Raw genomic sequence first — 13,192 nt, forward strand, 5'->3', positions numbered from 1 at the left:
AATTAAGTTAGAAATGTAAGCAGATGATAAATATATTTAAGATTCCTAAGCTGGGATATAAAATAACAAGCTGTTGTTACAGGGAAAATGAGTTATTTCTTTATTGCAATCCTTCAAAACAGATTTAAAACCCCTAGAGAGACAGAGTATTATTTTTCCTTCCTGCGTAGTCCTCCAAATAATTGGAAATTTTTCAAAGTAAGTTTGCCTAAGATTAAAAAGTAAGCTTGCCTAAGATTAAAAACTTTTTTTTAAGAGATTTACCTTCTCCCTAGCCTGAATTCTGCATGCCCAAGCCTTTTATCAGCTTTTAAAAACATTCTATTTAAAGCTTAAGATACAGGCAAAATATATTCAAATAGAAAATGAGAGTAACAGTTTCAACAAATTTGTATAGAGGCACCTTCACACTTCTGGGCAGGGGAATGTGGGAGGTCTTATCCTTTGTAACAACAGTGTTGAAAGAAATGTGTTCATTGGATAATTACTGCAATTATTTTAGCTATCAAATGATAATTATCTATTTATTTATTTATTATTCAAATTTTGCTAGCGCCCATCTCCCCCAAAAGAGGGACTCTGGACGGTTTACAATAAAATTAAAACTATAATAATAAACAAGTAAGATCCAAAAAAACAATTTAGAAATATAAAATACAATATAAATAAGTATAAAATCCAAGAGGTTAAAAGCAAGGATAGCAACTGGTTAAATCCATAAGAAATATTCTGAAAGGCTCGTCAGACAATATCTTTTATTAAGACTATCTAACATTTGGGGGGGGGGGCACAAAATACCAATGGCCGGGAAGCTGACCTGATGTTATAGTCTTGAAGTCTGTATGAAATCTCCAGACTTAAGACAAAGTGTTGGAAGATGTATCCTGGATCCATATTTTTGCCATGTAACAGCAAATCTATGGCTTTTTTTTTAAACTGAGTGATCAACAGATAAATGGGATGCAATAGTAATTTCCACATGTTATAAAATTCCTAAGGATCCATAGTGAACTGTGATGATGCTAGAAAACAAAGCATTTGTGATCTACAGTTATTTAGGTAAAAATCATGTGCTTTCCTTCTGTGTTGCATTAATGGTTTCATAGTGAATCACAGGTTATGTAGTTTTTCTTTGGAAAACAGGTTCAGATATGATCAGAAATGGAACTGTGAGCACTATTATGTGTAAAAAATCTATGTAGTCCATGCTGATTTGTGTCATGTATCTATAACCAATTGATGTGGAAATTCAAGTTTATAATTTTAATGATACTGTGAATGAGCTATGTTTTAAAATTTGACACTGGTTTGTAATATCCCTTATAAAACATGTCAAGGATGTATGGCTTTATACCAGGGGCAGGCAAAAAATGGGATTTTAAAAAAATTTCAAACATGGAACATACCACATTCTGGAGGTTCTGCCAAACCATTTGGTAGTTCCAGAACTGAAACCTGGAATGCTTTGGTTTGTCCAGGTTTCAGATGAAACAAAATCCAGATGTGGTAAGCAAAGGCAGTGGTCACCATCCTCTGTCTCTTCTCTGCAACTCCAAGCATGGCATAGCCCATTGCTCATCTGCCTCTGCTATCTTCCCAGCACCTTCCCTTCTCTTTTCCCCCCCTACCATCCCTCAGCCGATGTCCTTGACTTTTTCCCTGCGTTCCCCCACCACACCAATTCTGCATAAACAAAACAGCTCCATTTCATTCCATGCATGGAACAAAAGAGCCTTATTTCAATTTGAGCATAACTCACCTAAAGCTACCTGTTTCATGAACTGAACATCTTGCACGTCCCTATTAAATGCAGTGCTGATGCTGTAAAGAATGGGTATTGTGGTGTGGAAACTCCATAAAAAATCCTTCGAACTCAAAGTTTTGTGACATAATACCATGTTTCTCTATCACTGTAATGCTACTGGGCAAAATATCCTTGATTTTAACTGGGAAAGCTCAGATATATTCCAGGATTTGATGGTAGTTTCGGAAGGTCCCCTGTAAAAATCCAGAGGATCCACGTGAAAATGTAGTACAGATCCATTTTTTGGAGCACAATACTTCAGTTTTAATAATCCATGTCAGCTTTTGTAGCATATCGATCTATGAATTTTAAATGATTTATCAGTGACAAGAAATACATAATTTCAAAGGGATCTTGGAGAAAAATTTCCTTGCATTTCTGCACCTTGAAGCTTCCCAAACTTGTCATATCTGTAACTTTTATGCCGTGGTGATAGTCAAGCATGAATGGTCAGAGCATTTTTAAAGCTGCTTTTGGTTGGCGCCAGAGCTGCTTAACCTCGCCTCTTTAGCTGCAAGGGGCGGGATTAAGCTCTGTCTGCCGGCTAGGTTGTTAAAATAGGCCCAGCGTTGGAGCTGCGTCACGTGATGGTGTGCCGCCTGTGACGGAGTTGCGTGTGAGGGTAGGGAGCGGAAGACCAACATGGCGAGCGCGGTGCTGGTAGAAGATGAGGGAGGCTTTGGGGACGGGGAACGGTTGGATTTCCTCAAGGAACGCCACGTGCGGTTCTTCCAACGCAGTCTTCAGATTTTGCCGGAACGCTATTCGTCCCTGGAGACCAGCAGGTACCCTCGGGGAAGCGGGAAGACGTTCGAGGTGCTTTGGGTGGGAGCTGAACGACGAGCTCCGACCCGAGAAGCAGCCCCTGCGCAAAGTGCTTGGGACAGCTGAGCGGTGGGCGGCGTCCTTTTCTCCGAAGCGGGAATAACTCGCCAGGATTTGTTCTCTCCCGGCCACTTAGGGGTGTCGGGACAGCAGGCCAGAGTGGCGATCGGGGAGGCTTCCTGGAATCAGAATTTGTAGAATGGCGTTAGTTTAATTCCTAATCAAACCTGACTGCGCGCCCAAAGTCCTACATCCTGATCCTTGATTTCTGTGGCAGCTTGGAATTGAAAGGAGTTTGTATGCTCAGAGATACTCCCGTTTATCCATACACTTCGAATCTTAGCTTTAGTATTAGAGTGTAGTGATCCAACAATGATAATCTCGTAAATAAAGGAAATCAGATCCAGTTTCCCCCATGCGTTTTAGATCAAATCTAGGTAAACAGACTAGGCATACAGTCTTGATTTCAATCTTGTTTTCAGTTGTTACAAATTCAAGCTTAACAGTTAATATACTTTCTGTTTCATTTAATTAAAATGTTAACCTTTTGCAGTTTACCTCTATCAGAATCCAGATTTTTTTTCTACAATTTCCAAAACTTGAATACTTTCCTGTTTGAGATGGATAGACATTTGAGAGCAGATAGTAGTAGTGCTTAGCTAGTTTAGTTGGTAGGGTACCTGCTTTGTGTTCAGAAAGGCCGAATACCTCATGATTAAGGTTCTACTCAAAAGAATTAAACACAAATGACTGAAAATATGAATTAAAAAGATAAAGTATGTGCTTAAAAGGACTAGTGTATCAGTCCATAGAATTTGAAGTGGAAAAATGTAGAAAATGTTGTGGTATTCTGTTCTTGGGGAAATCTGAGTTGGGTAAACTCCTGGGGAGCAGTACAACCATGAAAGAGAAAGGTGTTTTTTTTTAAACCTTATAGTACATCCCACTGAAAGGGATGCGGTGGTGCTGCGGGTTAAACCCCTGAGCTGCTGAGCTTCCGGATCGGAAGGTCAGCAGTTCAAATCCACGTGACAGGGTGAGCTCCTGTTGCTAGTCCCAGCTCCTGCCAACCTAGGAGTTCGAAAACATGCAAATATGAGTAGATTAATAGGTACCGCTTCGGCGGGCAGGTAACACATGACCACGGAAGTGTCTACGGACAAACGCTGGCTCTTCGGCTTTGAAACGGAGATGAGCACCACCCTCTAGAGTCGGACACTTAATTTCAAGGGAAACCTTTACCTTTACCTACATCCCAATGAACTTAATCAAACTTAGTTCTGGGTGGACATCTGTAAGATTGCCCTCAAGATGTGTGGCAAATTCATATTTCTGGGCTTGGAGCTGGGGACTCAAGATACTTGGGTATTATGTGGCCTTAATCTCCAGGCCCCTTAGAAAGAGAAGATGTGGGGGTTCTAAAACAGATGAATGATTTAGACTTGGGACAGTAAGAAGCAGCTAGGGAATGTGTCTTTCATGAAGTTTTCTTTATCGACAGTTTCATTATTTTGAAACTAATTTTCTCAGTTCATTGACTTGAAATAAAATGAATTACTTATTTAAACTGCAGTTAATATGTCTAGATTTGGGGGGGGGAGAGCTAAAAGTCTTGACTAATTTAACTAAAAGTTTGTCGCACTAAATGCAAGGGATTTAACTCTGGCCCTTTGTATAGTATAGCTATTGTATAGCTAGGTATTGCAGTTTCTGTAAATGCATCAAAGGTAAAGGGGTTTTTATTTTCTGTGCTCCCATATTGGGAAACCCTGGCCCATTATTCCTAATTCTGTCCTTCGGACTTGTACTGCATTGTTTACTCTTTGAATACACTCTCTAATTGATCTAGCTACTTAATAAGTTGTTCTGTTAAAGGCAAGTACACAGGCAATACAGTTAATTAGTGGGTCTAAATGTTAAAATCTGAAGACACATTGCAATTAAAAATGGGTGTAGCAAGTATGAATGTGCTTGGTGATGTTTTGTTTATTGCATTGCAAAACCTTGGTAGATGTTAAGTTGTATCTTTTTGTCAAAGGCAGTTTAGTTATTGCCTGAGAGGTTCTAAGGTTCTGTTGCCTGAGAGGTTCTTTCGCATATAACTTGAGGAAGGTATATATGGAGTTACTGTGCACTGAAATGTGAGACAAACAAGTCCTACTCCTTAACTTTTTTAAAAAATAAGTATATATTTTAAAGTGGGTCATGCAACAGAATAGCATCCCTGTTTAGGATGTTAACTAGCTTCCCCATCTTTTTTCAAGGTTCTCTGTTACATTCCTCTTCCCAATTTTCCATTTTTCCACAGTCATCATTTTGTGGCTAAAACTGATGCTCTGTTTTCCATAGGAAGGTTATGTTACCCTGCTCCCCTGCTTTGGGATTGTTTCATAATCTTTTGTAAACCTTAAGGTATTGCTTCCCAAATGAATGATGCCATTTTGGGTAGTTCACTTAGAAAACAGTTTTGTTCTTAGTATCTAGGATGATAATGTTTAATATAGTGTCAGTGCAAAAGCTGTGCAGCTCTTTAGAAAGGTAACACACAAATTTTAAAAGTCTATAAACAGCCAGAGTAAAACAAAGAGAAGTTAGAAACTAGTATTTATCTATAATGTTTTTAGTAGTTTCTCTTCTTCCTTTTTCCTTTTTGCATTTGTAAATAGTGGAAATTTTGGCACTTTGCTCAGAGATTCAAATCTTTTCTCACATTGTTCAGATAATCTAATGAACTTTGTTTTTATGGTTAATATCACTAAGAATATACTGAGCACTAATACACTCTTGTTAATTCCTTTGCCCACTTCTGATATATTTCTGTATCAACTATTCTTTTTTTTCTTTTTTCCTTTTGCTAGCTCTTTCACTGTTTTTTTCCCCTTCTCTTCTTCTTTTAAACATGCTTAATAAATACATTTTAAAGAAGAAAAGGTGCTTTGGAGTATGCATGGCAATCATGTAGCAACTATTAGCAACTCCTCAAATCAGTTTAATCTTTCTCTGGGATTACATTTGTAGCACAATACTGGGAAAAATCATAGGATCATAGAATTGTAGAGATGGAAGAGGCAGGAATCATTTAGTCCAACTCTTTGCAATGTGCAGGAAAACCATTTAAACCATCCATGAGAGGTGGCTGTCCAGCATTTCTTAAAAACCTCCAATGATGGAGAAACCCAGAATCTCAATAGGTAGACTGTTCCACTTTATATATACCATACCATCAGAAAGTTTTACCCTATATTTAAATGAAATCTAGGTAGCTGCCACTTATACCTGTTATTTCTGGGCCTGGTTTTTGAAGCCATGGAAAACAGCTCATGAACAACTTCCCTGTAGCTTTCCTTTATGAACCTGAGCATGACTATCAAGACTCTCCTAAATCTTCAAACTGAACATCCCAAGTTTCTTAAGCCTGTTCTTTTGGGGCACATCCAAAAAGTTCCTGTTAACACCTTTGTTGCCCTTCTCTGAATCTACTCCAACCTTTAATGTATCCTTATAGAAATGGGGTGCTGAGAATTGTACATAGTACTTTAGTTGGTACAAATACATACAGGTAGTCCTCTCTTAATGATGACTCATTCAGCAACCATTTGAAGTTATGACAGCACTGAATGAGGGGGACTTAGGACCGTTCCTCATAGTGGCGGACATTGCAGCATCTCTGAGATCACATGATCGCGATTCTGGTGCTTGGCAACCAGCTCACAATTATGACATTGCAGCGTTCTGTGGCCACAGGATTGCCATTTGCATCCTTCACTGCTGGCTTTAACAAGTGAAGTCAATGTGGAAGCCAGCAGGAGGTTGCGAATAGCAATCACACGAATTCAGGATGCTGCGACCATGCAGGATTCACCTAACAATGGCAACTGGGACTGCCAGAATTGCTGTCATAAGTTGGTGTGGTCATGTGATGTGCTTTATGACCGCATCGCTTAGTGATGGGGTTCCTGGTCCCAATTACTGTTGGTAAGCAAGGACTACCTGTATTTGATTTAAGGAGTTGCTAACAGGTGCTATGTGTACCCCTGTGTATACCCTGAGACAGTTTTTCTTTTGAATCTGTATAGTCCTATTTAATCCTGAATTTGGGGAAATAATTAAGCAATGAAATGTATGTGTTTATTTTGCAAATAATATAAATTGACATTTATTAAAATTATTTTTGGTTTCTGATTTAAGCAAAATGCTAATTCAGTCAATTGTCTTAACATTTGCTCAAACAGAATTTTTCATGGGTAGATTGACTGATAATTTCCAATGCTGTAATGCTTTTTTTGGCCTCTATATCAATGTGGAAATACTTTTTTTTCCTTTTGTTTTATTATGTAAATGCTAAAGTCTTTGCAGTATGCCTTATGGTTTGATACAGCCAGTAGTGCAATCAATTTTGCTATTCACTTTTATGTCTGAAGTGCATATAATATGTATTCCTACAGATTTCTTAAGTTTCAGTAAATGAAACCCTGACTTAGAAAGATACTGCTCAATAATTTATTCCATCACCAGTCAGATGTATAAACCTTTTCTAGAACACTTTTTTGCTTATTGCATACTACCTCTTCATGCTGATTCTCTGAAATGTTTACCCACTTTTCCTGAAGTATTTATTTTATGTGTAAAGTTAGTAGGCCTTTGTATAGTTACTGATATATTTTTAACATAATCATGTACCCTTCAATAAAAAAAAGATGGATTGTACCATACAACTGCCCATTTATTTGACCAACCCTGGATTGTGTAGAGATCTGTGGTGCAAGTTACATAGAAATTTCCAGAACTCCTGAATAGAAAGACCCAAGACTCTGCCTTGATAGCTTTTAATTATAAGGTAAATACCAAGTTTTAGGGAGAAATAATTGGAAACAGAGTATCATGTTTCTGGTGTTAACTCAGACGTACCATATAGATGTGTGTTGCTGCATGAGAATGGAGAAAAGAATAAGAGCAGGCCTGCACAGCTGGTAGAGGGGAAAGGGCCACATTGATAAATAAAAAAAAAATTGCTGGCCCCAAAGGAATACCTGGTGCACTGATCAGCTGCTCAGCAGCTAGTGGGGTGGCAGAAGCACTGGAGCTGGCAGCGGCGGTGAGACCTGGAAGAGTTAGAGGGCTCAGCAGTGCAGTTTTTGGGGCAGCAGTGAATTTATTAACTTTTTACAAAATGTCAGCAGGCTGCACAAGGCTGCTGGGTGGGGTGTGTGTTGTGCAGGCCTAAGTAAGAGGATCAGCTAAATTTGATTTAATAATAAGGGAAAGGGAAAATTCAGTAAAATGGAAATATCAGAAATGTGGGGAAAATTGACCATGTACTGCTGGGTGAGAAATGTGGGTAACATGTCCGTGCTCATTCATCACAGTATGATAGGTAAATGAACCTTGATGGTTGAATAACTACTAACTTGGAGAACTGTATGTGAGCAGTTCCATGCAGTTTATTTTCATGTTATAACACTCATGTTGTTTCAGTTTATTCTGAAGTTGTCATACATGCAAATACATTTCATTCGGGTTGGAGGTATGCTTACAAGGAATTTAACATGAATGGTAAATCGTAAATTGCTGTTTTTGTCCCCCTCCCTCCTTCCAGGTTGACAGTTGCTTTTTTTGCACTTTCTGGTTTGGATATGTTGGACTCCTTAGACGTTGTGAACAAAGAAGATATAATAGAATGGATTTATTCTCTGCAGGTCCTTCCCACAGAAGACAGTGAGTGAGTTTTTCTTTTATTAACATTTCATTATATATGTGCAGCGACTAGCTTTAAAAACAGAGAGCAGTCTCTTGTTTATCAGAAAGTTAATCAATTGTAGAAACTATTTTATATGAACTCTGATAAAAGCTTGTCAGTCCTAAAACATCTTTGTTCTTTCCTAAGTCAGTGAACAGTGCAGTGAAACTTGGCAAAAGCTTGTATGCTGCTGATAATACCTTCTACCAAAGTGAGTTAGAAATGAAAGTAGTTTGAGCTTCTGAAACCTCTTTCCCTTTTTAAAGTAGATGCTGATAACTTTAAAAACATGTTTTTGTATGCCATGTTATTCCAAAAGCATTTTGTCTCTGACAAAAATGTGTTCATATTTGTTCTCATAATACTGTTGACGTGTGATTATATGAATCACTGGGGGGGGGTTTCTCTTATTTTGCCAGAGTTTCTTCAAGAATTATTGACTAGCACTGCAATAAATATGATTAGCGATGTAACTTCCCAAATCTGTGATTATTTTAATGAATGTAAAGCTAATTTTTCACTACTGTAAGAAAAAATGAAAGAATAACAAAGGAAGTCACATTACTTGTTAGAAAGAACTGATAGGATGCCTGGAATATAATTTGCTTGTTGGATATCAGCGGCCCATGTTCTGTATGCTCTCTCTGCTCCACCAAGTAGGAGGTAGATTTTCTGAAATAGAGCAGTGTTTATTACCTTTCTCTTCTTTCCTATTTTCCAGGCCCAAAGGCGAATAATAGCTGGTTTTTGTTTTGTTTTTAATTAAATGCTGCCCTTCAAAACCAGTCTTTCCCATTAATAAAACATGTTTGTTAACAAGGTTGGGTGCCAGGCAAACTCACTGACAAGGCATTCCAGAGCTGGCAGATTACCACTGTAAAGACCTGCTCCCTTGTAGTGTTTTGCCATACCTCAGCGTGGGAGGGCACTTTGATCTGGGCCTGGGAAGATCATCTTATGATTTAAGTAGAAGGATACTGGAAGAGGTTTTCCTTCAGATATTGTATCTACTGCATGTTATGGTGGTAGCATGTTGAAATATGTTTAAAAGTAAAAATGATATAGATAAAGGTAGAAATTAGCTTAAATATAAACTCCAAATGCTCATTGTCATCACTGTTCTGTGGAACCACAGCAAGTTTACAAAGGCACCTTAAGTCTCTACACTAGAAGTCTAAAATATTGGATGAAAACGTTGGATTAATTTCAAATACTTAAGTACAGCCTTCCCCACCCAAAATGACCAATCAGTATTTCTTTCAGCTATCCCTAGATTAACACCAGAGAAATATTGTCCCCACAGCAAAAGAGAACTCAATTTTATGGCACTTCAAGAACAGACACAATAGTTTTATAGAGTTGGGTTGCCACCGCATATCAAGTTATGATTTGTTTAACCATGGTTTATTTAAACTACACTTTTCTGGGTTACCCAATCTGTTAAAAAAAACCCCAACAAACCAAACAAGCTGTATTACACTTCTGTGCGATGTCACAAGATTCTAGTGTAAATTTCCTAGAATAATTGTGGGGTTGCATAAATGGAATATATTATATACTTTTGTAAATGCTTTGATCCATCCTAATTTACTTGGTGATTTCCAGTTCCCACAGTGCATAATGCTCTAGCAAATAGGGCAAAAGGGTGTGAAATTATGATACTTGAAATCTAGCATATCTTGAAGCACCATGTTAGAGAAAGCTGTTTTAATTTTTTCCAGAAGTAGTAGTACAATTTCTATAAACGCTAGGTGGCACCCTACTATAATCCAGCGGGTTTCGACATTTCAGATTTTAAGTCCTACCAATGACTGATACACACAAACACATACACGGAGTTATTCTGTTATTATATGTATCAGTTACAGTTAAGAGCATAAAATTTGTTAAGGGCATAAATATAAAATAAGTTAAGAGCATAAAATTTGCAATTTGAGAAAGGGAGTTACATTCCCATCTAGGCCACTTCTGTATGCCCCTGGTTAAGGAACACTCCCATAATTTAATTTAATTTAAATGAAATCTTTCAGATTAGAATTTCCAAAGGGAGTTATATATTAGTTGATTGCCACCAAATCAAAGGAAAGATTAATGGCAGTGCCTTACAGAAACATGTATTACAGCTTTAAGTATAATGTGTTGTAGTCTTTAAGGTACCTCAAGACTTTAATTTTGTTACATGTGACTTACTTTGGTCTGATCTTTTCTGACTACTTCCTTTAAATCTAGCTGATTCAAATATACCTAATTATGAATGTAATACTAAATTTCACAATTAAAATGATACATTGTAACACATTGATAGCATCAACATGAAGCTTAAACACTTCATTTATTATTGTTTCGAAACATGTATAACTATCAGCTTTAGCATTAGATTTTGTCAGTCTTTGGGAATCATTACTATAAAAACTCACATTTGGGTACAATTTGTTTTGTTTGAAATTGCTGGATGACTCTTACTAGTGATGATCATGATTTCTTATAAATTTAACGCAGTATCCTCTTTGGTAATTAATTTCAAGAGTCCTTTAATTAAAAATTAGTCCAGCCTTTTCCAAATTGGTGCCCTCCAAATGTGTTGAATCATTTTTCATAATCCCTGGCTGTCATGGTGATTATGGAAATCCAATCCAGTCTAGAGGCACCCGGCTGAAGAAGATTGAACAAAGATTTATAGGGACTTAGTCTATGTACAGATAAGAATTTAAAAGCAACAGATTCAGTGACAGTGTTTCATAGGACTGTGCAAATGCTTCAGAAAGAATACTTTGGGAAGGCGCATATGAGACCTGTCTCTTTGAATTGCTAAAGCAGATGCATCTTTTTCCAGGCTTGTGCAGCTGCTTTGGAAGCTGCTCCTGGCTGTGTCACCAGAGACAGTCAGGAACAGTTTCCAGTGCTGCTGCATGAGCCTGGAAAAAGATACGTCTGCATGTATCAAAGCATCTCTTTATAAGGATTCGCACAGTCCTGGCGTTTAAAAAAAAGATCTTGCTTGTGATTGGTGTTCTTACGGGCTTTTACCTTTGGATGTTGGTGAAAAATTTAAGAATAGCTGTTAGAACTAAAACATTTTTCTTCCTTTTAAAAATAACTGTGTGCAAATAATGAAATGAAAATCTAAGAGGTATGTTTATATTCTAAAAGTTCTCAAGAAGCCCATGTTTATATTCATTCAGCATCTCTTTGGACTGAAAGGCAAGAGGGCAAAAATAAACAGCAACATCGTTAGAAGTATACAGGAGAAAGAACTTGAGCTGAGATTTTGAGGTATAAAGAAAAGTTCTGTAGCCAGATCAAGATATGGAAAGACAGAGAGAAGAGAGATAGGCATATATTATATGTATAGGTTTTATGCTGTAATTAGATTTCATTAATTTGCCTCAAATAGTATGTCACGGTGAAGAATAATCTGTACTGTATATAGTAAGCAACTACTACAGACACCATAGCTTTTGTGACCATTTTAGTATTTTTCTTATGGATACTGTGTTTATATGAAAGGAAAACTAGATTTTGCCCCAAATAATTTAGCTTTAAAATGGGGGTACATGTGTCTTAGATTTGCTGAGAATGTGGTAAGGAAAGTGTCATGAGTACTGATGGTGAGCAGGAGGGGGCCCCTATCCAGGGGGGAAAACGCATGCGTAGTACTGAGGAGTTAAGCAGCCATTCAAAGAGACACAGATCAGACCCGCCTTAACCTTTGGGGTTTATCTGTCTGGGTTTTTCCCACGCTTCTTCAGTTTGTTAGGATTTTCTGTCTAATGTAGCAGTAATAAAACACTAGAGACCTATTCCTTGTCTCAGTGTGGTTCCTGGCTGTTAGGACAGAAGGTACTTTAATTTCCTTTGTCGGGTCAGGAAGTCATCTAAACTCCAGCTCTACTTCCTTCTGAGGACATGCAATGGCTGATCTACATTGCCAGGCCACCTTTGGTAATACATCAATAATTCTCCATGCCCCCATGACCTTCTGTTGTGACAACAGCCGTTTCAAACTGCTCATTATTTGTTTTTGTATTTGCCTCTGCAAACATGATTTTTTTTCTTGTAAATGAGATATGAGGTGTTTATAAAGTGCAGTTTTTAAATAAGCAACAAACAATCTGTAAAATGCAACAGAGGAAATTTAAAATTTAGCATATTAATTTGTAAGAATGTTAACCTTCAACATATCCAACCTCAATCTGAATACAGCTGGTTCTCTGTTAACAACGACTTGTTCAGCAACCATTTGAACCTGCAGTGGTGCTGAATGAGTGGTACTTACAACTGGTCCTTGGAGTTCCAGTCATCATGTCATCCCTGCAGTCACGTGATTGTGATTTCGGTGCTCAGTACCCAGCTCACGATTACATCACAGTGTCCCACAGTCACATGGTTGCCATTTGCAACCTTCTTTGCTGGCTTCTGACAAGCAAAGTCAATGGGGAAGCCAGCAGGAGGTTGCAGTTGGCGACCACATGATGTCCTTGCTTAATGATCCACAGTGATTTGCTTAAGAATGGCAACCAGGAGTGCTGGCATTACTGTTGTTAAGTGACGCAGTCACGTGACATCGTGCTTTCTGACCATTGTCGCTTAGTGACAGCAATTCCAGACCCAATTGCCATTGTTAACCAAGGACTACCTATACAAAGCATAGCATGTTTTTGGAGTTCTCTGAAGTTGTTGTTTATTCGTTCAGTTGCTTCTGACTCTTTGTGACTTCATGGATCAGTTCTCTGAAGACATTCTGCAATTCTGTTTGATTTATTCCAATGTTAATATTTGTTATCCTAGCATTTTATACAATATCCATTTTATTTAAATCTTAAATA

At 37.8% G+C, this 13,192-nt stretch overlaps 1 protein-coding gene across 1 annotated transcript in view; it reads left to right on the top strand.

The window, feature by feature from the left end:
- The first annotated feature begins 2,396 nt into the window (after window positions 1–2,396).
- PGGT1B (protein geranylgeranyltransferase type I subunit beta) overlaps window positions 2,397–13,192 on the top strand; it is a 42,415-nt gene continuing 31,619 nt past the window's right edge. Inside the window, exons 1-2 of the mRNA XM_063295338.1 lie at window positions 2,397–2,589; window positions 8,226–8,344. Of these exons, the coding sequence (XP_063151408.1) occupies window positions 2,447–2,589; window positions 8,226–8,344 (262 nt within the window). The 5' untranslated portion in view covers window positions 2,397–2,446. The remainder of the gene's footprint in view (window positions 2,590–8,225; window positions 8,345–13,192) is intronic.

This window comes from Candoia aspera, chromosome 2, assembly GCF_035149785.1.
Source record: "Candoia aspera isolate rCanAsp1 chromosome 2, rCanAsp1.hap2, whole genome shotgun sequence".
NCBI classification, from domain to species: domain Eukaryota; kingdom Metazoa; phylum Chordata; class Lepidosauria; order Squamata; family Boidae; genus Candoia; species Candoia aspera.